Here is a 27113-nt window from a genome sequence, read left to right on the forward strand (position 1 = left end):
TGTGGAATATACTCCTTAATCAGGATAGTGATCACCTCTGGGCAAACAGGAAGGGGCCTAGTACTTGGAAGGGTCCTGGTAATGTTTCGTTTCTTCAAGAAACAAAAAACCTGAAGCAAGAATAATTTATTAGCGTTTGAGAGAGCTGGGGGTGGGTGAACGTGTATTTATGCATTTTTCTGGTGTTTAAAAATCTTTCATCTAAAAAGCAAAGGAGAAACAGTACCCAAACAAGGAGAGAAAGAATGGTAGGCAATGTTTGGGGATAGCAGTTGAGTATAAATGAGCAAAGAGCCAGAAACTGCCCGGAAGGACAGGTGTGCTTGCAAATTCAGACTTCACCTGCGGCAATGAAGACCAAGGGAGGGGTTTAAGCACAGACTTCAAGGACAGGAGGGCAGAGGGGAGAACAACATCGGCTGTGATGAAAGAGCAATCAGGGAAAAAACGTTAAATGCCTCCACTAAGAAAAATGTGGTTCGTTTTATTGTTCTAATTCTGTGATTTTATTTATTTCCAATAACCAAAACTAAACATCAAGCACGAGCTAGGAACTGTGCTAGGCCATGGGATCTCACACTGACAGTCCCAGCCCCAGCCCTCACGGAGCCGACAGCGTATCAGGGCAGCAAGACACAAATCACAGCGTATGAGAAGCACTTAGATGACAAAAGCAACAGGAAAGTTTCCTAAAGTAGTAGTTTTGCTCTACCACAAAACTAGACAGGTGACTTTGGGCAGTGTCTTTTTCTTACACTCTGCGTACTCTGATGTAAAATGTGGGACTAAACTACATGAGCCCACCCCAACCCAGCTCACTGACCCGCACATACAAGCCTACTTCAGGAGGGGTCCGGCTGGACTGGGGAGAAAGGAGAAATCCTGTCCCCGGGTCTCTGCCCCACCTCTATCCTCAGCTTCAGAACCCTTGCACAACCACGTTATTCCTAAAGCTCCTCCCAAGTTTAGGATTCTTGAATTCCATTTGGAGGACTGTTTCAGAACATCAGACATGACCCTATCCTAAGAAGTCCAAAAAAAAAAAAGCAAAAGGGAAAAAGTAATAAACATAAGGTATAAAAATTTTAAGTTGATTTTTAAACTATTAAAACCCTATAACATCAATAACCAGTTACACTGAAGTAGTAAATGGATAATATGTATTTCATAGACAGATATGAAATACAACTGATAATCCAACAAGAAAATGAACCAAAAGAGAAAATAAGAAAAACATGCAGCCTTGAAAAAAAAAAAAATGACATTACTGTACTCCCATCCAAAAATAAAAGCACAGTAAACACAATGCTGGCAAGACAGTGGATAAACTACATTTATCCATCCTTACATCTCACTGGAAATTGACTACACCTTGCTGAAGAGGGAATTTGACAAAATATAACAAGAATTTTTAAATATTTATACGCTTTGATTTATACTCCAGTCTGTGAAATCCACCCTCAAGAACAAAGCACACAGAGTGTAGCCTGCCTCACAGCCAACTGTGAACAACCCGTCTCCTGTCTCCAGGCACGTGCCCTCCTGGTCAGAGGCCAGGGCTACTCCCCTCCCCCCCGAATCTGGGCTGGCCTTGCCACTTGTTTTGGTAGAACGTGGTGCTGGTGCGGTTCTGGGCTGGGACGAGCCTCGTCAGAGCCCTATAGCTTATGTTTGGTTTTCTTGGAAGCCAACCACCATATAAATTCTGACCTCCCAGACACTACTGGGATGCGAGGAAGTCCAAACAGGGCACCTGGAGTGGCCACGTGGACGAGAACCAAGGCGCCTGGGCAAAAGGCCCAGCCCACCGTCAGGTGAAGGGAGACGAGCAAAACCACCCAGTCAGCCCCAGAGTCATAGGAATAAATCACTGTTTGAAGCCATATATCCATTTCAGATATTAAAATTTGTCTTAGAATTGACGAAATATGGCAGATGAAAATAAATCTGAAAAAAATTTCAAATCAAACATACATCTGAAGCACCTGTACTATACCTTCAAACACAAATCCTCTGGATTAGAGGATTTGCAAAGTGTCTCGAACCCGTGGTATGGAAGCTGCATTATGTACAGTAGAATGTGAATCATGCTACTGGTACTCTTTAGGTGACAGCCAAAACCACTCTGCCCCCAGCCACTCCCCCAAATTTCTGCAACTCTTCTTACAGCCTATGTGCTGTATACTAACTCAGGTAAGGAAAAAATAAGCAGCTTCATGTGTTTATTTAATGAAAGTATTTGAACACAAAATATCCTTTTAGTACTGCTTCACTTCAGAAAAGTAAACTCAAAACAAAATTTAAAAGTAAAGCATTGTAATACACAAAGGGGGAAAGCTAGATTTTACTTGAGCCATTTGTTTTCTCATTATTAAATCACTCACATAGAAATCGCACCATAAGGAAATGACAACATCGGAGGCACTCAATAAACACGTGGTGCGTTTACGGCAGATGCTTACTTTCAACCTTTCTGTCGACACTTATGGGCCAGTCCTGAAGCAGGTGATGCCGATTCTGAACACAGAATCCTTTCCCCAGCGTCTTGGCGGTGGTGGTGGGTGAGGACAACCATGTACGCGGACGCATTCAAATGCAATAAGCTACCACAAGAGATTCTGCTCAGACACACTACTGATATCTCGATGAGGCAGACTAAGCAGGGAGAACAGAGTTACTTAATATTCTCCAGGAAACCTGTGAGCAATGTTTACTTCAGAACTAAGAAGGAATGCCTCCCTGAGAATAAACTCGGGAGTGGCGGAAAGCTAGGTGAACCACAACATACTCTGCTTCCTCTCCAGCAGGGACCTCCAAGTGGAGTGAGGACTGGCACACCTCCCTCTGACGGAGACCACTTACAGGGTGCAGGGGCTCTCCTGTGACGCCAGGGAGCTGCAGTTAGAAGCAAAGGAAATATCCCGCCAAGTCACTGCTGGCAGGGTGAACACTTGAGAAAATTAAAAACTTTTCAATAATAAGTATATCCTCTCAGGAAACAACCAATTACATCAATACTGTTTAGTAAGCTGTAACTGATAATTCACGTAGCAGGTGACACTACCATGAATAACAAACAGTAAACCAAGCTATGCATTGTTGGTACTTTTCAATAACATTCCAGTCACTAGACTGAAAAAAATCTATGGCATAATTACATACTTACAAAGAATAAACTGCTTGAAGCATGCCTGCTATCTGGCTATATAACTCAATGTAACATTAAACCTCACACCTGGCAAGGCAGGGCTTAGACTCCTACCCTCTGTCATGTGGTAATCCTGTATAATAATCATAACCAGATCATCACTTAGAACTTACACATGTCAACATGATGTTTTAAAACAAAGAGATACACGATGAAGTACATACCAAAAGCCAGACTTTTCATCTTAATAAAGTAGAAAACAATAGATAAATTGGACTTTACCAAAATTTAAAACTTTGGGGTTTCAAAGGATACCAAGAAAATCAAAAAACCTACAGAATAAGAGAAAATACTTACAAACCGTACATCTAATAAGAAACTTGTATCTAGAATATATAAGAACTCTTACTACTCAACAATAAAGAGACAAATAATGCAAATTTTTTAAGACGGACAAACCAGAAATGAACCCACACTTATGTGGGCAATTAATCTACAACAAAGGAAACAAGAACATACAATGAAGAGTGACTTCAATAAATGGTGCTGGGGAAACCGAACAGCTACATGCACAAGAATCAAACTGGACTACTCCCTCACACCACACACGAAACTAAACTCAAAATCCGTCAACGACTTAAATGTAACACCTGAAGCCTTAAAATTTCTAGGAGAAAGCTTAGGCAGTATGCTCTTTGACATCAGTCTTAGCAATAATTTTTTGGATGTCTCCTCAGGCAAGGGGAAGAAAAAGCAAAAATAAGCAAATGAGACTACATCAAACTAAAAGCTTTGCACAGTGAAGGAAACTATCAACATAACAAAAAAGAAGCCTATAGAATGGGAGAAGACATTTGCAAACACTACATCTGATAAGGGATTAATATCCAAAATATACAGAGAACTCATACAACTCAACATCCAAAAAAGCAACCTGATTTAAAAACTGGGCAGAGGATCTGAATAAGACATCTTTCCAAAGACACACAGATGGCCAACAGGCACATGAAAAGGTGATGCTCAACATCACTAATCATCAGGGAAATGCAAATCGAAACCACAATGAGGTACCACCTCACACCTGTCAGAACTGCTGTCATCAAAAAGACAACAAAAAACAAGTTGGCAAGAATGTGGAGAAAAGGGGACCCTTGTGCACTGTTGGTGGGAATGTAAATTGGTGCAGCCACTATGGAAAACAGTATGGAGGTTCCTCAAAAAATTAAAAATAGAACTACCATACAATTCAGCAATTCTACTCCTGGCTATTTATCTGAAAAGAACAAAAGCACTATTTCAAAAAGATATATTCACCCTTATGTTCATTGCAGCATTATGCACAATAGCCAAGATATGAAAGCAACCTAAGTTCCCATCAATACATGAATGGATAAAGATGATGTGGAAGGTGCACACACATGCGTGCACACACACACATATAAATACACTGTAATACCATTCAGCCATAAAAAAGAATGAAATCTTGCCATTTGCGACAACACGGATGGACCTAGAGAGTATTATGCTGAGAAATAAGTCACAAAGAAAAAGGCAAATGCTGTATGATTCCACTTACATGAAGCAACCAAAAAGTTTATAGAATACAGTATGATACAGAAGCAGCATCAAAGAACCTGAAATCAAGAAACTAGCTCTGGACTCAGCATCTAGCTAAGTAATCTTGTGAAAGTCATTTCATATCTAGATAGTCAGTGCTCATCTATAAAATAAACTTTGCCTAGAGCCTAAATGATTCATAATGTACTTTCCATGAGCACTACTATTCCAATATATGTATAAGGACCTATACAAGCCATAAGGACCTCTCTCCCCTTCTGTAGTTTCAAACTTTGCTGAGTTCCAACTTAAACTGAAAATAACATCTGCTCTTAGACACAAGTCAGCAAAGACTGTGTAAACAAGAATACACTTCCAAACCCAGTCCTGAAGTCCCATCTTACAATAATATCTCAAAGATTTACTTATAAATACATCTGCTCTTTTAAAACAGTTAACTACTTTTGAAATAAACTTTTGAACACTGGATTTCATTCCATTTATTCTAGTCTACATACCTCACATCCATTTTGAAATTTTGCATCAAACAGCTCCACAAATACTTGCTAAGTGGATGTTCCCACATGTGGGCAATCTCCGCTTTTCATGGTTTCCACACGCGTGACTTTCAGTTACCACGGTTTAGTGAGACACCAGTCCCCCCACAACAGGGTTCAGACTCCAGTCTCCACGGTACGCAGACAATGAGTAAGCACACAGAGCACACACGTGGTGCTAGCTCCTCAGTCCACAGGTCACCATGTGAGTGACAGACGAGCAGTCCCGACCAGCAGCCAGCACTCCACAGCTTTCTGTGTGCAGGTGAGGGCTCACTGCACATCTCTCACTCAGTTAACAGACAGCAAAGCATGGAATAAAGTTGCCTCCTTGTCCACCAGTGACAGTCCATAAAAATAGCCAACAAAGATGAAAGTCCAGCAAAGAAACAGGAACTGGCAACACGGGAAGTGAAATTTGAACAAATGTAAAGAGAGTCACAGAAGAAATTTGACCGTGGGAACGCTGGAGAGACTCCGGAAGACCAGGCAGAGGAATTCTGTGAACATGAGCTTATTGACATAAATGAGGAAAGGAGATGTAGGAAAAGGATGACCGTGTCCCAGAGGAAGTGAAAAACTTCACAATAAACTCTCAGAGATATTTCCTAACATTGAAAGCACAAATGACAAAATACTGGAAGCAGATCCAAATTTAGGAGTATGACAATTCACCAAAGCACAGAAAAGATGCTTGTTCCACATAAGTTATACGATAGGAAAATGAGGCAAGCATTGTTCAAACTACTCTTGACAACGTTTTATAAAGAAACAAAAACACTCTAATTTTTAATCTCTCACGTTTAAACTACAGGGTACTAAACAAATGTTAGTTTTACTATTTTTTCCATTTTTCCTATATGCTTGTAATCCCAGGAGTTTTTCAATGTTTCAGCAAACATTTTCAAAGGTCACAGAATAATCATAATTTTTCTCACTTAATAAGATTGCTTTGAACAGTTTCAGTCTGCCACCCAAACTACCATGCAAAGGGAGGACTGCTGATAGTAAGGTTGTATTGCTTGACGATATTATCAAGAGCAAACATATGTCAAGAGCACCCAGGTTCCTAACTCACATAGACAAATCTACCAGGCCTGTTATTAAAGTCTCAAGAGGGAAATACCCTGGACTATTACAGTTCAGCTCTTGTATTGTTCAATTTCCAGGTTCTATGATTTACACCTGCAAATCTCTTCTTCTATTACTACTCCCAAGTTCTGCCCATATCCACAAATCTTCATCCTGAAGATGGGGAAAACAAACAAAATCATGTAGTCCAACCTTTTCATAGAAGGGACGGAAAAGCAAGGCTTAAGAGACTCATTGCACGCCTCGCATGGCAATCTACCAGGGCAGCAGGGGAATTAAAACACGGCCAACCCAGTTCCTGTTCCCGTATACATAATGCTTCCCACTTCTGAAAAAGGTAATCAGGCTTCACTGTGGTTGTTTTCCAGACATGGCTTACGTAGACCTACCACACTTTTTTTTTTTTTTTTAAAAGAAATTCACGTTCTTTTATTTATTTATTTATGACTGTGTTGAGTCTTCATTTCTCTGTGAGGACTTTCTCTAGTTGAGGCAAGAGGGGTCCACTCTTCATCGCGGTGCGCAGGCCTCTCACTATCGCGGCCTCTCCTGTTGCGGAGCACAGGCTCCAGACGCGCAGGCTCAGTAATTGTGGCTCACGGGCCCAGTTGCTCCGCGGCATGTGGGATCTTCCCAGACCAGGGCTCGAACCCGTGTTCCCTGCATTGGCAGGCAGATTCTCAACCACTGCGCCACCAGGGAAGCCCCTACCACACTTTTTAATCTAACATTAATACTTCTATTAGTGCTGAGATGTGATTAAATTTTTGAATCACAGTTATGAAATATACTAACAAATTTCTATCCCAAAGAGTCGTGTTTCTTAAGCCGTGTCCTATGAAATCATCTTGACCTCCAGAGGTGACTGTCTCTCGGGAAAGGGGAACCTAGCCAGTGGGGTCTCCACCACAGCCCTACTTCCGTCCACGAGAAGCATCTGACAGTCTGAAACAAGGATTCTGCTAGGAAGAGAAGTATGAAAGCCACTCTCAAGCCTAAAAGGAAGTAAGATTCCTGATTTCAGGATTATTCCAAATTCATAGCTGCTCGTGATGGAAAAAGCACTAGACTGAGAGTAAAAAACCCGGGTTCTGATCTGGACTCTACTGCTAACCAACTATGTAAAACCTTGTATTTCCTCAGGCCTCAGTTTACTCAACTGCAAAACGAGAACCAAATGGTATGGCAAAGTACCGGTCAGCTTAGAGGTCTAAGGCTAGTTAGAATTCTTCCTGCCAATTTTTCTCCCAGTAACAGAAAGACTAAAGGCATATGATTTAGATAATGCAAGTTAAAATATAATGCTTTAGTTAAAATTTTAAAAAATATCTGTCAGGTGTTTTTTTCTTTTCGGACTATTAAACAGCTATTTTTATCAAGATTATTTTGGCGTAAATAAAAAACATGTAGAGTACACCCTAATTTTAAAATTTCAAGCTTTATCACATTTATTTCACAAATACACGGGTACTGTTTCCCTCCCTTGCTACCAAGAGGCAAACAATACAAAAGTAGAACTAAGAGAAAATATAATTTAAAAATAGTTTTGAAACATAGTCCAAAACTGCTTCTGCACTCCTCTCTCCCCAAGATGGATGACAGTGTCAATGTTGTAAAGCACAGAAAAGGAATAAACGGTATGAAATTCGCCAAGGCAATTTTTAACAACAGTTTCAAAACAAATTTCAGAGGTTTAAGAAAACATCAACTAACTGCCTAAAAAATATTCTTTCTAATTACGCTCAGGTTTCAAATCTCATAAATTTAAATGCAGTGTAAATGTAACAATTAGAATGCTGAAACATAAACTAGAAAATACAGGCTTCCAATGTACAATAAACGTGCTAGTAATCTCTCAGCAACTTCTTTATAATTCATAGTCAACTTCCAAAAATGACTCACTGTGGTTAACAAAGAGCACCTGCCATTAACATAATCTAATCATTGGTCTTTTCAAAATATTTCCACACTCTCACATGTACAACGTTAGAGGGGAGAAAAATCGTGCTTAAATAAAAAATGAAATCCACAAAATGAAGACTATCAATCAAATTGAAGCACACCACTTTATTACTAAATTTTCAAGAACCTTCAGGTACGAAGCACAACTCTTAAAAAGACATGGAGTTTTAATGCACAAGCACACTCGATTTCAAATAGCAAGGACAGTAAAGTTTTAATACTAAAATGTCACTTTTTAAATCATCCACGCTTTACTAGTTAGCTCTGACCCCAAGTGTACCGAAATAGCTCCCCAACGCTAAAATCGTTAAACAGCTTATCCTGACACCTGTACGTAATAATGATACGATACAAAAGACGCAATTCTTCATTAAAATGAAGGTAGAGAAAAAAAATAGAAAAAAAAAAAATGAAGGTAGAACGGCACTACCTTAAAAGTACCCATCACAACATACACCGAAGCCTTCCACTTTAGTACACAAAGACTTGAAAATTCGTGTTATTATGCAATGATGGCATGAAATACAAAACCACACTGCTCCACAGCCACAGTTCAATAATGACTAGAAAAATTAAAGACCAAACGTATTAACGTTTTAAGTAATAAAACTGTGCCCCTTCAACATTTTGTAATGGTCAAATTTCTAAAACCTCAGTGTTCATACCTAATTTCAACGTCTGTGCTCAGAGGAAACCAAAACTGTATTCAGTACGAGAGAGAAGCGGAACAGCTAATCTAAGAAACCGCTTTTTCTTCAATTAGCGTTCACCTCGCTCCTCGCTTCTATTTAGTCTGCACCTCAGTTTTTCACTCCAGCGAAAGAAGGACCACACGCATTCAGTCGGATAAGAACGGCCCTGTCCTCCGCCCACGTCAGGGCGAGTCGGGGGGTCGGACCCGCTCCATCCAGGACCCCGACGCGAGGCCTCCCGCGCCCAGGTGGACGCGGCCCGCCCGGGCTCCCCTCCTCGCTCCCGCACCGCCCGCCAGAGCCCCGGGCGAGCCGGCCCGGCCCAGCCCAGCCCGCAGGCGCGCAGCCGACGCGCGGGCACGACCGCCGCCCCGACGGCCGCCAGGACCCTCCCTGCTCCGGCCGCGCTCCGCAGGAAGTCCGGCGGCCGGGGGCCCGTACTCCGGCTTCTCCCACACCGCCAGGCCGGCCGCCAGCTGTGCGCAGAGGCGCAGCGCGGGTTGGGATGGAAAAGCAGGCGGCCCGGCAGGGTACTGACCTGTGGAGACCGCCATCTTCTCCTGCAGTCCGACGCACCGCCCGGACGCACGCGACGTCCGCACTACCTCCGGGAGCGCCGCCGCCCGCCCCGCGGCTTCCGGCCCCAGGCTCCCGCCCCACGGCTTCCGGCCCCAGGTTCCCGCCCCGCGGCTTCCGGCCCCAGGCTCCCGCCCCGCAGCTTCCGGCGCGTCACCGCGGACCCGCCCCGCGGCTTCCGGCTTCCTGGGACGGTGCCGCCAAATCAGAGTGCAAGGGTGCAGGTTAAGCTCATGGAACAGACTTGAGTCAGTCACCGTGACGGAGAGCAAGAGCGCGAGGCCAGAATGCTCGGCAGGGGAACGTGCTCCGAGAGCCCGCGCCGGCTCTGACGTCATAGGCGTGCGTCGGAGCAGGTGCGCGAGCGCTGCCCAGAGGGTCGTCCTCTGTCGCGGGGGAGGGTGGCGTCTGTGTGGAGTTCGACGAAGTGCGTGTGGAAATGAGGCCCTGACCAGACAGGGGCGTTGACGGTTCCGTCGAAAATGATTCAAGGAGTAACAAAAACTTTAAGGAGTCCTTAGAATTAAACCACCTTGTTCATGCTTTCTTTTGAGATAGGCACGCGAGAGAAATGTGATTGAAGTCTGTGTCTGAGTCTAGAAAGTTCCTTCCGCTTGTGAGTGATTGGGGAGCATCACTGCGTCCGGAGGGCGGAGGTGCCCACGCGGCTCGGGCGGCCGCGGGGACGACGGGGACGACCGGGACGACCCCCGAGGCCACGACGTCCCCCGGGGCGCGCGGACCCCCTCCCCGCCCCGGCCCGCATGAGTGGGGCTCGTTCTGCGGCCGGGCGGTGGGCCTGCTGGGTGGGCTGCTGCTTTCCGTCCTGCGCCCCTGTTTACCCGTCCCTTGCACTCGGCGGAGGCTTGGGGAGGAGACAGACCCTCCGCTCGGTTCTGAACGTGGAGGGGGTGTCAGTGCTTGGTCCCAGCCACGCCCCCTATAATGAAGCGGCCGAGCGGGCGCTGTTCGGTTCGCTCTCTGCGGTGGGAAGCCTCTGCCGCGGCTCCCGGTGGCCCTCCCCCGGCCTCATGCCTTGCTCTTTAATATGCCCCTGCCTTTTGTGGGAGCTGTGTTTACTGACCAGCTTCCAGTGAATAAGATGAGGCAGTGCCCACTGCGGCGGCACATACCCGAAGATTGGACCGGCGCGGGGAGGATTAGCGTGGCCCCTGCCAGGATGCACGCAAATTCGTGAAGCGGCCCATGTTTTACGGAAATCTGAGCAAGAGTGGGTATCCGTGTACGTATGACTGACTCACTTTGCTGTGCAGCAAGGAACCAACAACACTCTAAAGTGACTCTACGCCAATAAAAATCAATTTTAAAAGAAAGAATAAAATAAGACAGAAGTGTGGGGTATTGCTTCTGAGATTTTGTTTAAAAAGACTACACTGCAAGGACTTCCCTGGCGGTCCAGGGGTTAGGACCCGGCGCTTCCACTGCCCAGGGCCCAGGTTGGATCCCAGGTGGGGGAACTTAAGATCATCCCACAAGCCGCGTGGTGAGGCCCCCCAAAAAAACAGAAAACAAAAAACGACTGCTAGCTTGCATACCTTGCTCTCTTGCTCCCTCTGAGGGAAGCCAGCTCTCATCCTGACAGCTACCTTACAGAGAAGCCCACATGGCGAGGAACATCAGCTTCTGGCCAATAACTAACCTTGAGGAAGTGAAGCACTCAGTTCAACAACCTGAGGAGCTGAATCCTGTCAACAAACATGGCAGGGTGAGCTCGAAAGCAGATCCGCCCCACTCAGGTCTTCAGGTGACACTTTGGCCAGGCCAACACCTTAAGGGCCACTCTGCTAGAGTCCTTGAGGCAGAGGACCCCAGGTAAAGGTTGCCTGATTCCTGACCCCCCGAAAATGAGGTAACAAATGTTTGCTGTTTTCGGCCACTACATTTTGGCATCATTTGTTCTGCAGCAGCGGGAAACTGATAACACTCTTACAGTAGCCAAGGTGTGGAAGCAACCTAAGTGCCCATCATCAGATGAGTGGATAAAGAAGACGTGGAATATATATACACAATGGAATATTACTCAGCCGTTAAAAAGAATGAAATTTTAGCATTGTCAACTACATGGTTGGACCTGGGGGGTATTATGCTAAGTGAAGTGAGACAGAGAAAGACAAGTATTCTGATGTTTTCACTTGCGTGTGGAATCTAAAAAATTAAACAAAGGAATGAATGTAACAAAATAGAAACAGATTCTCACATGTAGAGAGCAAACTAGTGGTTACCAGTGGTGAGAAGGAAGGAGGAGGGACAAGATGGAGGGGATTAAGAGGTACAAATATTGTACAGGACAGGGAATACACCCAATGTTTTATAATAACTTTATAAATGGAGTATAATGTACAAATTTAGAATCACTATGTTGTACACCTGAAACTAATATAATATTGTAAATCAGCTATACCTCAATAAAAAAAAAACTTTGTAAATTTCTCTTGAGATTTCATCTTTGCCTCGGGTGTCATTTAGAAGTGTGTTATTCAGTCTACACATATTTTGGGAGTCAGTGAAGGTTTTTAATGCATGGTAATGGTTACTCAGTATTTGTAAGATTAGCTAATGTACAATAACAGTAATCAGTTATATTCTTGCCTTCTTTGTTGTAGATTAATTGACCACAGGTGCATGGTTTATTTCTGGGCTCTCCATTCTGTCCCGTGGATCTATGTGCCTGTTTTTGTGCTCATTTCATACTGTTTTTTTGGTGTTTGTTTGTTTTGTCAAAAAGTTTATTTGGACTCACTGTTTTGGCAGAAGCATCTGTACATCAGCCTACTGGTAAGCCAGTGGTGTTTGTAAGTGCCTTTACCTTGTGGACCCTGGGTTAGGGACAGAGGAGGAAACCAGAGAGACAGATGACAGTCCAGGAGGAAGGGAAACCTCACTCACATACACTGGTGTTTCCACACAGCTCATTTAATGGAAATTGTTAGACCTGGACTAATCCTGTCTTCATTATCTAACTGTGCAGCCCTCTGTAGATCTTAGTTGCCTCATCAGCAACTATATGGGTGAGGACTGAATGATAGCATCATGCCGTTTTGATTAATGTAGCTCTGTAGTATAGTCTGAAGTCTAAGAGTGATGCCTCCAGCTCTGTTCTTCTTTCTCAAGATTGCTTTGGCTATTCAGGGTCTTTTTTTGATTCCATACAAATTTTAGAATTATTCTAGTTCTGTGAAAAATGCCATTGGTATTTTGATAGGAATTGGTATAAAGCTTTTTTTTGGCAATGCTGTGAGGCTTTTGGGATCTCAGTGCCCTGACGAGGGATTGAACCCAGGCCCCGGCAGTGAAAGTACCTAGTCCTAACCACTGGAATGCCAGGGAATTTCCGGGATTGCTATAAAGCTTTTTAAAAAATGAAAACAGAACTTGTCAAAATTTGTGGGATATAGTGAAAGCAGTACTTAGAGGAAAATTTTGAGCATTGTATGCAATGTTAGAAAAGAAGAGAGACGTGAAATCAGTCATCTAAGCTTCCACCTTAGGAAACCAGAAAAAGAGCCAATTAAATCCAAGGTAAGCAGAAACAAAGAAATAATAAAAATTAAGAGTAGAAAGCAGTGAAATTGAAAATGGGAAATCCATAGAGAAAATCAACAAAACCAAAAGCTGGTTCTTTGAAAAGATCAATAAGATCAATAAGCCTCTAGCCAGGCTAATAAGATAGAAGACACATATTACTAATACCAGAAATGAAAGAGGGCACATCACTACAAATCCTATTGACATTAAAAGAATAATAAAGGAAGACTATGAACAAATCTGTGCCCCAAATTTGACAACCCAGATGAAATGGACCAATTCCTTGAAAGATACAATTTGCCAAAGCTCGCAGACAAAATAGTACAAATAGGTCTCTATGTATATTATAGACCTATACACTAAAGAAGATAAATCAACAATCGGTAACCTTCCAAAACAGAAAGCACCAGGCCCACCAATTTCACTGGTAAATTCTATCAGACATTTAAGGAAAAAATTATACCAATTCTCTACAAACTCTTTCAGAAGATAGAACAGAGGGAATACTTCCTACCTCATTCTGTGAGGTCAGCATTACCCTACTACCAAAACCAAAGACATTATAAGAAAAGAAAACTACAAACCAATCTATCTCTTCAACATAGATGCAAAAATCCTCAACAAAATATTAGCAAATAGAATTCAACAATGTATAAAAAGAATTACACACCATAACCAAGTGGGATTTATCTCAGGGATGCAAAGCTATTTCAACATTCAAAAATCAATGTAATTCATCATATCAATAGGTTATAAACAAAAGCCACATTATCATATCAATAGATACAGAAAAGCATATGATAAAATCCAACACTCATTCATGACAAAAGCTATCAATAAAACAGGAATAGAGGGGACTTCCTCAACCTGATGAAGAATATCTGCAAAAAGCCAACAGCTGACATGATAAAGGTAACAAACTAGATTTTCCACTAAGATCAAGAACAAGAGCAAGACAAGGATGCCCCTTCTCACCACTCCTTTTCAACACTGTACTGGAGAAGAAAGAAAGAAACTTATTTGTTTGCCAATGACATGACTTCCTATGTAGAAAATCTGAAAGAATCAACAAGAAAATCTGGAACTAATAAGCAATTATAGCAAGGTTGCAGGATACAAAGTTATCATACAAAAGTCTATCACTTTCCTATGTATCAGCAATGATCAAGTGGGGTTTGAAATTTAAAACACAGTACTAATATAAGCACCCCCAAAATTAAATACTTAGTTACAAACCTAACTACATATAAGATCTATCTGAGTAAACTTAACAAAACTCTGATAAACAAAATCAAAGAAGAAATAAATAAATGGAGAGATATTTCATGTTCATGGATAGGAAAACTCAAAATCATCAGGATGTCAGTTCTTTCCAAATTAATCTATAGATTCAATGTGATCCCAATCAGAATCCCAGTATATATCCTGATTCTAAAGTTTATACAGAGAGGCAAAGACCCAGGGTAGCCAACGCAATATTAAAGGAAAAGAGCAAAGTTGGAGGACTGACCCTGTTCGAATTCAAGACTTTCTCTGAAGCTACAGTGACCAAGACAAAATCGTATTGGTGAAAGAATTGATAAATGGAACAGAATAGAGAGTCCATAAATAGACCTATATAAATAGAGTCAACTAATCTTTGACAGACAGCAAAGGCAATACAATGGAGCAATGGTAGTCTTTTCAACAAGTGATACTTGAGCAACTGAACATCCAGATGCAAAAAAAAAAAAAGATTCTAGACACAGACCTTATGCCCTTCACAAATATTAACTTGAAATGGATCACAGACTGAAGTATATAATGCAATACCATAAAATTCCTAGAAGTTAACATAGGAAAAAGCCTAGATGACCTTGGGCTTGGCAATGACTTTTTAGATAGGACACTGAAGGTACCATCCATGAAAGAACTGATAAGCTGGACTTAAGTTAAATTAAAATTTTCTGCTTTGCAAAAAACACTGTCAAGAGAATGAAAAGACAAGCCACAGACAGGAGAAATATTTATAAAAGACCCATCTCATAAAGGACTCTTATCAAATTGTAAGAACTTTTAAAACTCAACAATAAGAAAACAAACAATCTGATTGAAAAGTGAACCAAAGACCTTAGCAGACACCTCACCAAAGAAGAAATACTGATGGCAAATAAGCACATGAAAAGATGCTGAACATATGTCATCAGGGAAAGGCAAACTAAAACAGCAATGAGATATTGTTACACACCTATTAGAATGGCCAAACCCAGAGCACTGACAGCACCAAATGCCAGTGAGGATGTGGAGCCACAGGAATTCTCATTTGTTGCTGGTAAGGATGAAAAATGGTGCAGCCGGGGCTTCCCTGGTGGCGCAGTGGTTAAGACTCCGTGCTCCCATCGCAGGGGGTCAGGGTTTGATCCCCAGTTGGGGAACTAGATCCCACGTGACGCAACTAAGAGTTTGCATGCCGCAACTAAAGATCCTGCATGCAGCAAGGAAGATCCCACACACAGCAACAAAGAGCCCGCATGCCACAACTAGGACCCAATGCAGCCAAGTAAGTAAATAAATAAATAAATAAAAATTTTAAAATGGTACAGTCACTTTGGAAGCAGTTTGGCAGTTTCTTACAAAACTAAATATACTCTTCCTATATAATCCAGCAGTTTTGCTCCTTGATATTTACCCAAAGGAGTTGAAAATTTATGTTCACTCAAAACGTACACATTCATGTTTATAGTAGCTTTATTCATGATTGCCAAAACTTGGAAGCAGCCAAGATGTTAGTAGGTGAATGGATACATAAACTGTGATGTACAGTATGTAAACAGTGGAATATTATTCAGTGCTTTAAAAAATGAGCTATGAAGTCATGAAAAGACAGGGAAGAAACAAATGCATATTACTGTATATTAAGTGAAAGAAGCTAATCTGAAAAAGGCTACATACTGTATGACATTCTGGAAAAGTCACAACTGTGGAGACGGTAAAAAGATCAGTGGTTGCTAGGAGTTATGGGAGAGGGAGGGATGAGTACGCAGAGCACAGAGGACTTTTAGGGCAGTGGAACTACTCTGTATGATGTTATAATGGTGGATACATGTCATTATACATTTGTCCAAGCCCGTGGAATGTACAACACAGAGAGTGAACCATAATATAAACTATGGACTTTGGGTGATTATGATGCATCAGTGTAGGTTTATTGTAACAAATTTACCATCTGGTCAGGGGTGTTGATAATGGGGAACACTATGCATGTGTGGGGCAGGGACGTATATGGGAAATCACTCAGTTTTGCTATGAACCTAGACTGCTCTAAAAAAAAAAAAAAAAACTATTTAAAAAAAAAACTTCTCCAGTGGCTTTCATCGTACTCAGCTGAAGTTCTTGCAATGGCCTGGAAGGCTCTACATGGTCTGTTCCCAGGCCTGCTCCCTTATCTCCCATCTTCACCTCCTACTCCTCTCCTCTTTGCTCTTTCATACCCAACCCACGTGCTTCCTCACTATCCCTCCAACAATGAAGATTCACAACCACTCCAGGGTCTTGTCACTGGCCACTGCTTCTACTTGGACCTCTTTTCCTCCCAGTACATCTCAGCTGAACATCATCCCTGCCCGCTTCTTGCAGTCTCTTGCCAGTACCTCTAGAGGTTCCCCTGTTTTCAGTCAGGCTGATCAGATCCCATCACCTGGGATTTGGACAGGGATTATTGCTGGCTATGCTCTGCTAGAGCAACCTCCCAGGGGAAGGACTACAAATTTCTGCTGTCCATTCCAGCCACCCCCAGACGTAGTGCATCCTTTCTGAAGTGTCTCGGCAGGCAAAGCGGTAGGGTGAAAGTAGACTCATTATTCACCATGTACTGAGAGCTGACTGTTCAAGCCCAGAACCCCGTAAGTAAGCGTTTTCACCACAGTGCCAAAATTAACGTGTCGGCGCTCTCAATTCTCCTCCTCCTGTTAGAATACTGACTGGTTGTCGTGGTGTTAAGTCCACATTCAGTGGGCCCGTTCTTCTTCCTCACATTCAGCAGCTGGAGTATTCTTAAATCTAAATAAACAGGAGATAATGAAAACCAAGATAATACAGATGGAATTTGTTGTTACTCCCTTGTTTTTGTTTTTTTTGTCTGTGAAGGGGATTCTGAGGAACATTGGTAATGTTTGAAGTTTTAAGTCCATAGCTGGGAAGAATGGACAACCACTGAAATCATGTGAACTGCATATGCTAAAAGTAGGGAGATGACTCAGGATTACAGAGAACTCCTTGAGAGGGAGGATCTGACATAAAGTCATAAATTTCCTAGATATCTAAATTCCTTTTTCTTTTTTAAAGAAAAGATATGACAACATAAAATATTTTGTTAATAATTCTGTAATAATTTATTCATGACTATTTCTTTAACACATCCACTTTTAGTTTCTTTTTTTCTTTTTAATTTGGTTGCGCCAGGTCTTAGTTGTGGCAGGCGGGCTCCTTAGTTGTGGCTCACCGGCTCCTTAGTTGTGGCGTGCAAACTCTTAGCTGCAGCATGCATGCAGGATCTAGTTCCCTGACCAGGGATCAAACCCGGGCCCCCTGCAGTGGGAGCGTGGAGTCTTAACCACTGAGCCACCAGTGAAGTCCCTACTTTTAGTTTCTTATACACCTTTCAGATAAACATTTTTATAATTCCTCTTATATTCTATATATTATTTACTACTTTCAGTAAAAAATATTTTTCCACTCAATCTTCATAATTTTAAAGGCTTTAAAATATTTGTCACATTATCAAGCCATTCTCTTAATTTTGGACATTTGTCTGCTTCCAGGACTCTTCCTAGAACAAGTTCCTCTATCTATATCTTTAGGCAGTTAGGGGAAAGGCCAGAGGTTCTTCCTGAATCTTTTGGGCCTTAAAAATAATCATCCTAGGGACTTCCCTGGTGGTCCAGTGGTAAAGAATCTGCCTTCCAATACAGGGGACACGGGTTCGATCCCTGGTCAGGGAACTAAGATCCCACATGCTGCAGGGCAACTAAGCCCACACGCCACAACTACTGAGCTTGCGCGCCTCAGTGAGAGAGCCTGCATGCTGCAAATTACAGAGCCCACGTGCTCTGGAGGCCGCACACCACAACTACAGAGCCCATGCGCCCTGGAGCCTGCACACCACAACTAGAGAGAGAAAACCCACACGCCACAACGAAAGATCTCGCATGCCTCAATGAAGATCCCACGTGCTGCAACTAAGACCCAACACAGCCAAAAAAATAAAGAAAATATTAAAACAATCAGCCTAAATTAATCCTCATGTTACCGAACTGAACTCTGGTTTGCTCACCTGAAGTGCAGCAAAGCCAATCTACCTGTCTGTGGTGAAGGAAAGTACAGTGTTTACTCACAGGTGCCAAGCAAGGAGAACAGGCAGCTAGTGCTCAAAGGACCCAAACTCCCTGAGGACTTTCAGGGAAGGGTTTTTAAGGCAACATTAGGGGTGAGGGTCGCAGGGTGTGGGATCAGCTCATGGACATTCTTCTGACTGGTGGTGAGGTAACAGGGTGATGTTTTGGGAATATTAATCATCAGTCTTCTCATTCCAACTGAAACCACACAACTGGTCTCAGGAATTAATGCAGCTCAGGTTGTTTATGTCTCAGCACAGAAAGAATTCAGTGAGGGACAGAGTGGGAGGTAAGCAGTGGATCTGATTAGTATAGGATGCTTGTGAAGGCTACAAGAAGAAATAGAAAATCTGGATAAACCTGTAACCAGTAAGAAGATTGAATCAGTTATAAAAAAATTTCCTAACAAAGAAAAGCCCTGGATCAGATGGCTTCACTGGTGAATTTTACCAGGCATCTAAAGAATTAATGCCAATCCTCTCAAATGCTTCCCAAAAATTAAAGAGGAGGGAACACTTTCTAATGCATTCTGTGACGTCAGCATTACACGATACCAAAGCCAGACAAAGACACTGCAAGAAGAGGAAAAGGCAGACCAATATCCCTTATGGATATTGATGCAAAAATTCTCAACAAAAATACCATAAGCTGAAATCAGCAGCATAGTACAAGGATTATACACCATGACTAAGTGGGTTATATTCCAGGAATGCAAAGTTTGTTCACATAATACACCACATTAATAGAATGAAGGAAAAAAATCACATTGTAATCCCTATTCATGCAGTGAAAACATTTGACAAAATTTAACACCCTTCCATGATAAAAACACTCAAAAAACTAGAAATAGAAGGAAACGTCCTCAAGATCATAAAGGCCACATATGAAAAACTTATAGCTAACAACATTCTCAGTGGTGAAAGACTGAAAGCTTTTCCCGTAAGAAGTTTTAGAACAGTTAGGCAAGAAAAAGGGATAAAACTTACCCAAATTGGAAAAGAAGAAATAAAATTATCTCTGTTTGCTGATGACATGATCTTGTAGAAAATCCTAAAACTTCCACACACACAAAAAAACTTTTGGAACTAAGAACCTAATTCAGCAAAGTGGCAGGATACAAAATCAACACACAGAAGTCAGTTGCATTTCTACACACTAACAGTGAACAATTTGTGATGGAAATTATGAAAACCATTTCATTTATAATGGCATAAGAAATAGGAATAAATTTAACCAAGGAGGAAAAAAGCTTGTACACTGAACAGTGTTGAAAACATTGCTGAAAGAAACTAAAGAAGACATGCATAAATGGAAAGCCAGCCCATGCTCATGGATTAGAAGACGCAGCCTTAAGATGGAAATACAGTGGTGTCCCTGCAGGTCAGCAGACAGCAGAGCAGCCTGGGCAGACGGGCGTCGCCAGGACCTGCAGGGAAGGCGGTGCCCTTGCCCTCCGGGCTGTGCTCGCAGCTGCTCCTGGGGGAGGGGCCTTCCTCCGCCCACAGGTGAGCAGGCAGCTCTGGGCCCGGGGGGAGTGCACCTGCTGATGGAACAGCTGCTCCCTTAATGCCCCTTGGTCTCCGGCAGACGCCTCCTGGGCCAGCCCAGCCCAGACAATCCAGGGAACGGAATTCCACGAAACACAGTTCCAGCTTGACCAGGCTGACAGCAAACACAGCCACCACACCTACAGAATACTTACAACCCGAGAACTAACTGAAGAGTCTGTTTGTTGGCAAGTCAGGAGGCTGTGAATGCTCATGTGAGGTCACTGGACTGTGTTCTCAAATGATGTCTCCTGCCTGTTGTCTGTCTAAGAATTCAACGTGCACGGTTGAGGACACTCATCATGTTGGTTTGCACAGAGCCTCTTTTTACCATTCAAACCATAATTTTATGCTTGAAGATATGTCAGCAGGATTTATGAAACATATTTTAGATTATTTCCAGTTCATAAATGATTTTCATAGTGCTAATGTGTATGCATATATGTCTAATTATTTTAGATATTTCTGAACTTACAGTGACTTCACTCTTTCCTTTTTCTTCTCCACCTTGATCTAAAGTAGAGTACTTTTTTCACACGCTATTTTCAGAACTAAGTGTATCTTCTGTTGGTTGAAATAGGTGTTTCAATTACTGTCTCTCTGCTCTTGCCATTTATAAAACACTTGAAATTTTTTAAAAACTTTTAAAAAAATATTTATTCATTTATTTATTTGGCTGCACTGGGTTTTATTTGTGGCATGTGGGATCTTCATTGCCGTGTGTGGGATCATTCTTTTTTTTTACTTGCGGCACGTGGGCTCGTAGTTGTGGCATGTGGGCTTGTAGTTGTGGCATGCAGGCTTGTAGTTGTGGCACACGGGCTCATAGTTGTGGCATGCATGTGAGATCTAGTTCCCTGACCTGGGATCGTACCCGGGCCCCCTGCATTGGGAGTGTGGAGTCCTAGCCACTGGACCACCAGGGAAGTCCCAACACTTGAAATTTTTTAATGCTTCTGACATTTTCAGACTTAAAGAAGTAAAAGGAAAAATTGTAAAAGACTTTGAAATGAACTGAGAAGCGCACTGGGTGTATGTGAGGGAAACGTGTTGTCTGGGTGACCTGATTCTGCAGGTTCTCTGCTCTTTTTGCTGTCTTTGAGCTATTTTACAACTCATTAATTTGTAAAAAACTGGTAACAATGGCCATGATTTTTGTCCATAGAAATACAAATTGTGTCCAGTGATTCCCATAGATTATTCCCTGTGTATAGTCCCATTTTGCTTCAGTTTATAAATTAATACCAATTTTCTTCCATTTTTCACTTGACCCAGTCGTAATTTCTTATTGATTCTCTGATTAACTAGTAAGTTAAAACCTTTGACACTGTCATTTTATCTGTCTCAGTGTCTTGATTATATCTTTTAAAAAAATTTTACCAACAGCAAGGAGCTTTATTTATATTCCATACAGTGGATTTCAGTAAGAGCTCATGGGACTACAAGTGCATTCCAGTCGTATTTATGCATTTATTCCACTTCCATCAAGCACTCAGGCCCTGCACTGGGTCCTGGGGAGGAAAGATGAGACCCACAGCAGCAGGTACAGAAAGCACGGCGCTGCAGAGCAAACGTCCCAGAGAGGAGGGTGCAGGGCAGTGGGAGGACCGGAGAAGGTTCCCGATCTTGTAAAACAGGTGCGAGTTGGTCAGAGAAGGCATTTTGTGCAGAAGCACCGAGTGAGGGGGAGCATGACACACCCAGAGGTGAATGGGGGGCAGCTGAAGGAAGGTTGGCGCCTTCGTCCACTTGGGCTTCTATCACAAAATAAAGTACCAGAGACTGGGTGGCTTATACGCAACAGAAGCTTATTTCTCATGGTTCTGGGGGCTGGGAAGTCCAGGATCGTGGCACCAGCGGGTTCAGGGGCTGGTGAGAGCCCTCTCCTGGGGTTGCAGAAAGCCGACTGTATCCTCTCGGGATGGTCGCTCTGGGGTCTCTGTTATGAGGGCACTACTCCCATTGTGGGGCTCTGCAATCACCTCCCATATGCCCGCCCACTAATACCATCACCTTGGGCATTAGGCTTCAACGTAGGAATTTTAGGGGGACTCAACATTCAGCCCACAGCAGTTGGAGAGCTGGACACGGGCCCCTGCCAGCCTGAGGAATGAAGGTCCTACTAAGCAGCTTTGGGAGTCATTGAAGGACTGCACGTGGTAGGTCCCACAAACAGGAAGCTGTTTCTGCAGGAAGAGATGCTGCTCTGTCCTTAGAGGCAGGGAAGGAGAGTGCCTCGTCACCCACACGGATCAGCTGCTGCTTCTGCATCTGTAGTATTATCTGAAATTCAGGGGCAAAGAGCTCTGCTTCTAAGTGGTGTTGGAGTTGGACAAAGTGGAAAAAATTCTGTTTTGCTCCTCTTTGATGTATATTTCATCTTAAGTTTATCTGAGACATTTTTCCAAAGAAGACATACAGATGGCCAACAGGCACATGAGAAGATGCTCAACATCGTTAATCATCAGGGAAATACAATCAAAACCACAATGAGATACCACCTCACACCTGTCAGAATGGTTGTCATCAAAAAGATAACAAACGCCAAGTGCTGGTGAGGATGTGGAGAAAAGAAACCCTTGTGCACTGTTGGTAGGAATGCAACTTGGTGCAGCTGCTGTGGAAAACAGTATGGAGGTGCCTCAAAAAACTAAACATAGAGCTGCCATATGACCCTGCAATTCCACTCCCAGGTACATATCCTGAAAAAAACCAAAAACACTAATTGCAAAAGATACATGCACCCCAATATTCACTACAGCATTGTTTACAATAGCCAAGATATGGAAGCAACCTAAGTGTCTATCAACAGACAATTGAGTATTACTCAGCTATGAAAAAGAATGAAACCTTGCCATTGGCAGCAACATGGATGGACCTGGAGGGTTTTTTGCTGAGTGAAATAAGAGAAAGACAAATACTGTATGATATTTATATGACTCTAAAAAGTAAAACAAACTAGTGAATATAACAAAAAAGAAACAGACTCACAGATGTAGAGAACAAACCAGTGGTTACCAGTGAGGGGGGCATGGTAGGGGTTATGGAGGAGTTAGAGGCATAAACTACTATGTGTAAATAAATAGGCTAACGTTATACTGTACAGCACAGGAATATAGCCAGTGTTTTATAATAACTATAAATGGAGCATAACCTCTAAAAATTGTGAATCACTATGTTGTGCACCTGAAGCTAACATAATATTGTAAATCAACTGTACCTCAATAAAAAATTTGATATATCTGTGCAACCTTCATATCTAGTTATTAATATGCAGAGGGCACAAGATGTAAAAGCAAAATATTATTATTTTAAACCAACAGGCTTATCAACAACATGAATCAGTCTTTCCTTGGTGGATAAAGTTCTATTTTCTTTAATAACAGCTACTAATTAAGCAACAGAATAGTTTACCATGACATTAACCTTGTTCTAAAAGAATCATTAATGTGTAAAATCAACAGTTTGGAAAGCACCTGTACCCAGCAGTCAAAGCCTATTTCATGGAACTGTCTGTTCTTTGTCCATGAGAAGTTGAGTTTATGTAGGATTATCTACAATCTGGAAATCTGACACTGAGAATAAGTGAGCAGAGTATTTCACACGCTTGATAATTCGCCAACCTGGCATCTTTTCTTCTGAAGGCCCTTCTCACTTACAGATTCATTCTGAGCAAAATTTCACATTTGACAGTGTTTTGATGTGTAAGTCCTTCCAGATATTTTGCATGTTGACAGCAAACTCCAGAGTTACAGTGCAAGCTGGGATAATTCGGCAAGTTTAGGTTCTGGGACAGAGCAGCTGGGAGGATTGGCTAGGGTCACAAGGAGCAATGTTATAAATGCTTGGCGATGGTTACTGAGTGAGTAACCAAGGACGGGCTGTGCCTGGTGCTGAAGCTTTCTGCTCTGTGACTGTCCATAATTTTTACTTCTTTGCCTGCCTTTACTGTATCCTTTTTTAATTTACAGGAGTCTTGTAAGAAACAGTCATTAAACTTTATTTCTGAGTCCAATGTGGTTTTGCTATAATAATGCCAAAAGTCCTGAGGAGGAGCATGCCGCCAGTTAAATTATTATTCTCTAGCACTTTAGCCCTTTCCAAAGCTCCACGGTTCAGGGGGAAGAGGTTTCATACACTTAAAATACACATCGCGGAGCTTGAGTTTGGCCCTCTGGTTGCTCAAAAGTTCAGAATGTATCTGATCAGGTAGAAGTAGTTTTCAGGGATCTTTTACTGTAAACCCTGTTTGAAATAATCACCGCAGATAGCTTATAGGAAGCCTTAGCACAGATGCTATATGTTATATATTATGTTACAATATAATTTTCCAACTAAGGAAAGACTGTTTTCATTTTTGTGAGATTGTGTGTTTAGGGCTCACAGTGTTTCAAGCCTGTCAGATCACACACTTTGCCTGTGAAATCCCACTGAAGATCGAAGAGTCTGTGCCAGAAGCCCAGGCATCTGAGCAGCAGGAGGGACGTCAGGGACCGCTAAATGTTATGAGCCGAAAACGTCACCGAACCAGATGTTTCCATGTAAAGGCTGATGCTGTTCTGTTGGGGCAAAGCAGGGCCCACCTGTCTCACTGCTCCCAGGTGGTTCTGGAACAAACGCTGCGGAAGGCTGCCCCTTCCCGGCAGACAGCCTCCTGCCCTCGCAGAGATCGGCCCTGCATTTCAGCCCTCAGCGCGAGGAGACACCACAAAGGGGAGGCGGCTGCACCAGCTGCTTGTCTTTCACGGGGGAACACGAGCTGGACCGGTGTCTTCCTCCAGCCCTCCCAGTTCGGCGGCCGCAGAGATGTGCCTGTGAAATGGGAGCAGCACTGCCCCGCGGGGCCGCTGAGAAGGGAGAACACGGCACGTGGGCTCTGCGAGGCGTGTGTGTTAAATAAAACACGGAGTCCATTGCTCCGTCTCTGGAGAGGCTGATAAAGCCTGAGAAGAAAGGGAAGCAGATTTTAAAGTTTATAACTTTCCATTTGCAACAATAGACAGCAGTGAGAGGAGAGTCCAAAGGATAAACACCCCTGAGGTTTTTTGTTTTTAGATTCCACATGTGAGTGAGATCATAACAGCATTAGTCTTTCTCTGTCTGACTTATTTCACTTAGCATAATACCCTCTAGGTCCATCCATGTTGTCACAAATGGCAGGATTTCCTTCCTTTTTATGGATGAATAATATTCCATTGTGGGGCCCATGAGGTTTTATAGATTGCTCTTTTTATCTGGAAAATTTGTAGTTGCCTTGGAAAAAGTCCCTGCCTTCATGGAGCTTCTGTGCTAATGGAAGCAGACTAACAGCAAACTCTTAAACAAATACATATATGAGAAAATTTCCCACCATGATAAGTGCTGAAAAGCAAACAGGGTAACAGAATAAGAGTGGCAGAGGTGGCCGCTGGCTCCGTTCTTTAGGGCAGGTGGTTAGGGAGGGGCTCTTTTAGGAAAGGGTCGCAGCTCAGATCATGGGGCAGGTGTTGTAGGAAGCCCTGGAGGGGCCCAGGCAGCAGCGGACAGCTGAGGAGGGCAACTTGTGGGGCCTCCCTGGTGGCGCAGTGGGTAAGACTCTGCAGTCCCAGTGCAGGGGGCCTGGGTTCAAGCCCTGGTCGGGGAACTAGATCCCACATGCATGCCACAACAAAGGAGCCCTTGAGTCGCAACTGAGGAGCCCGCCTGCCACAACTAAGACCCAGTGCAAACAAATAAATAAGTAAATAAATAAATATTTTTAAAAAATGAGGCTTGTGATCCTGAAGCAGAAACATGTATTTTTTTAGTTTTGCTATGAGCAGCATCATTGAGACAATTGATGAAATCTGAATGTCTGTAGATTGGGTAACTATTAATTTTTTAAAAAAATTTGTTTTATTTTATTATTTTTGGCCATGCCACCATGTGGCCTGCGGGATCTTAGTTCCCCAACCAGGGATCAAACCCGTGCCCCCTGCAGTGGAAGCATGATTCTTAACCACTGGACAGCCAGGGAAATCCCTTAATTTTTCGATCGTTATGAAATTATTCTGTGGTTATTATATAAAGTAAGGTTACTGGTTTTAGGATATACATGGTTTTTAGGAAGTATTTATAAGTAAAGGGGCATCCTGTCTATAACTTAGTCTCAAATAATTAAAAAAACTTTATAGATATGGTAAAAGCAGGTTCGAGGAAATGTAACAAAGGAATTTGAATGAAAGATAAATGGGAATTTTACTAACCTTACAACTTTTTTGTAAGCCTGAAACTTATTTCAAAAAGTTTTAAAAATTAAATTGCAGAGGCATTTTAAGAAATGACCTCAAATTTAATAAGTAACAGCACTTTCTTAAACTAAACATTTCCTAACCTTGTGCTAAGAGTGAGTCATTACCTTCTGGGTTTCTTCATTCTTGCTGATGTTTGTTTGATTCCTCGGGTGGAGTTGGTTATATTTATGATGGATACTGGGAGTACAATGGCTTGTGTATGTGTATAAATCAAGTAAGGCTGTTCCAACTAGCAAGTCTGGGTATCTTTCAGGGTCAAAATTGGAGGGAAAACTTCAAATGCAATTACATTATACTGTAACATTTAAAACATATATTTGTAGGAATTGAGCTGAATTGTATTATCCTCATAAGAAAAACCTACATTCTACTTATTTTGTTCACAGGAACGTGGTCGGGCACTGACCACGTGCCAGTCGTAAGCACTGAAGATTGGGAGGAAGATGAGCCAGGATCTGGCCTGGGCAGCCCACATCTGTGCCAACAAACCACCTTCTACAAATGGGAAGGTGCCGTCTGTCCTGCCCCGATACTCCTGAGGGTGAGTGCGGAGGCCCAGCCTCCAGGGGCAGCTCTCGGAACTGGGGTGAAGGCAGAGCTCTCCCCTGAGTCACCCTCTTCCTCTTCTGCTCCACTGCCTACAAACACCCAACAGGCACCGTCGGCTCTGCCCTGACAGGATGAGCCCCTCCTGGCTCTCGGAGACCCCCAGACCACGGCGCAATTACACAAGTGACCGGAAATGCGCCCAATTGAATAAATTTAGATCCACCATAACGGAAGCCTCATTAT

General features: G+C 42.7%; 1 protein-coding gene and 1 long non-coding RNA gene across 3 annotated transcripts in view; one reads left to right on the forward strand and one right to left on the reverse strand.

The window, feature by feature from the left end:
* UBE2V2 (ubiquitin conjugating enzyme E2 V2) overlaps positions 1-9649 on the reverse strand; it is a 35233-nt gene extending 25584 nt beyond the window's left edge. For both annotated transcript variants that reach the window (XR_009498470.1, XM_059901859.1), the window contains exon 1: positions 9547-9649. Coding sequence is in view for 1 of the 2 variants with exons in the window: in XM_059901859.1 (XP_059757842.1) it covers positions 9547-9562 (16 nt within the window). In the remaining variant the exon portion in view is untranslated. The remainder of the gene's footprint in view (positions 1-9546) is intronic.
* Positions 9650-9755: 106 nt separating this feature from the next.
* On the forward strand, positions 9756-27098 carry LOC132351456 (uncharacterized). Its single transcript, XR_009498350.1, has 2 exons — positions 9756-9940; positions 26708-27098. It is a non-coding gene; the product is annotated as an uncharacterized LOC132351456 (long non-coding RNA).
* The last annotated feature ends 15 nt before the right edge of the window (positions 27099-27113 follow it).

Source organism: Balaenoptera ricei, chromosome 17 (assembly GCF_028023285.1).
Source record: "Balaenoptera ricei isolate mBalRic1 chromosome 17, mBalRic1.hap2, whole genome shotgun sequence".
Lineage (NCBI taxonomy): Eukaryota > Metazoa > Chordata > Mammalia > Artiodactyla > Balaenopteridae > Balaenoptera > Balaenoptera ricei.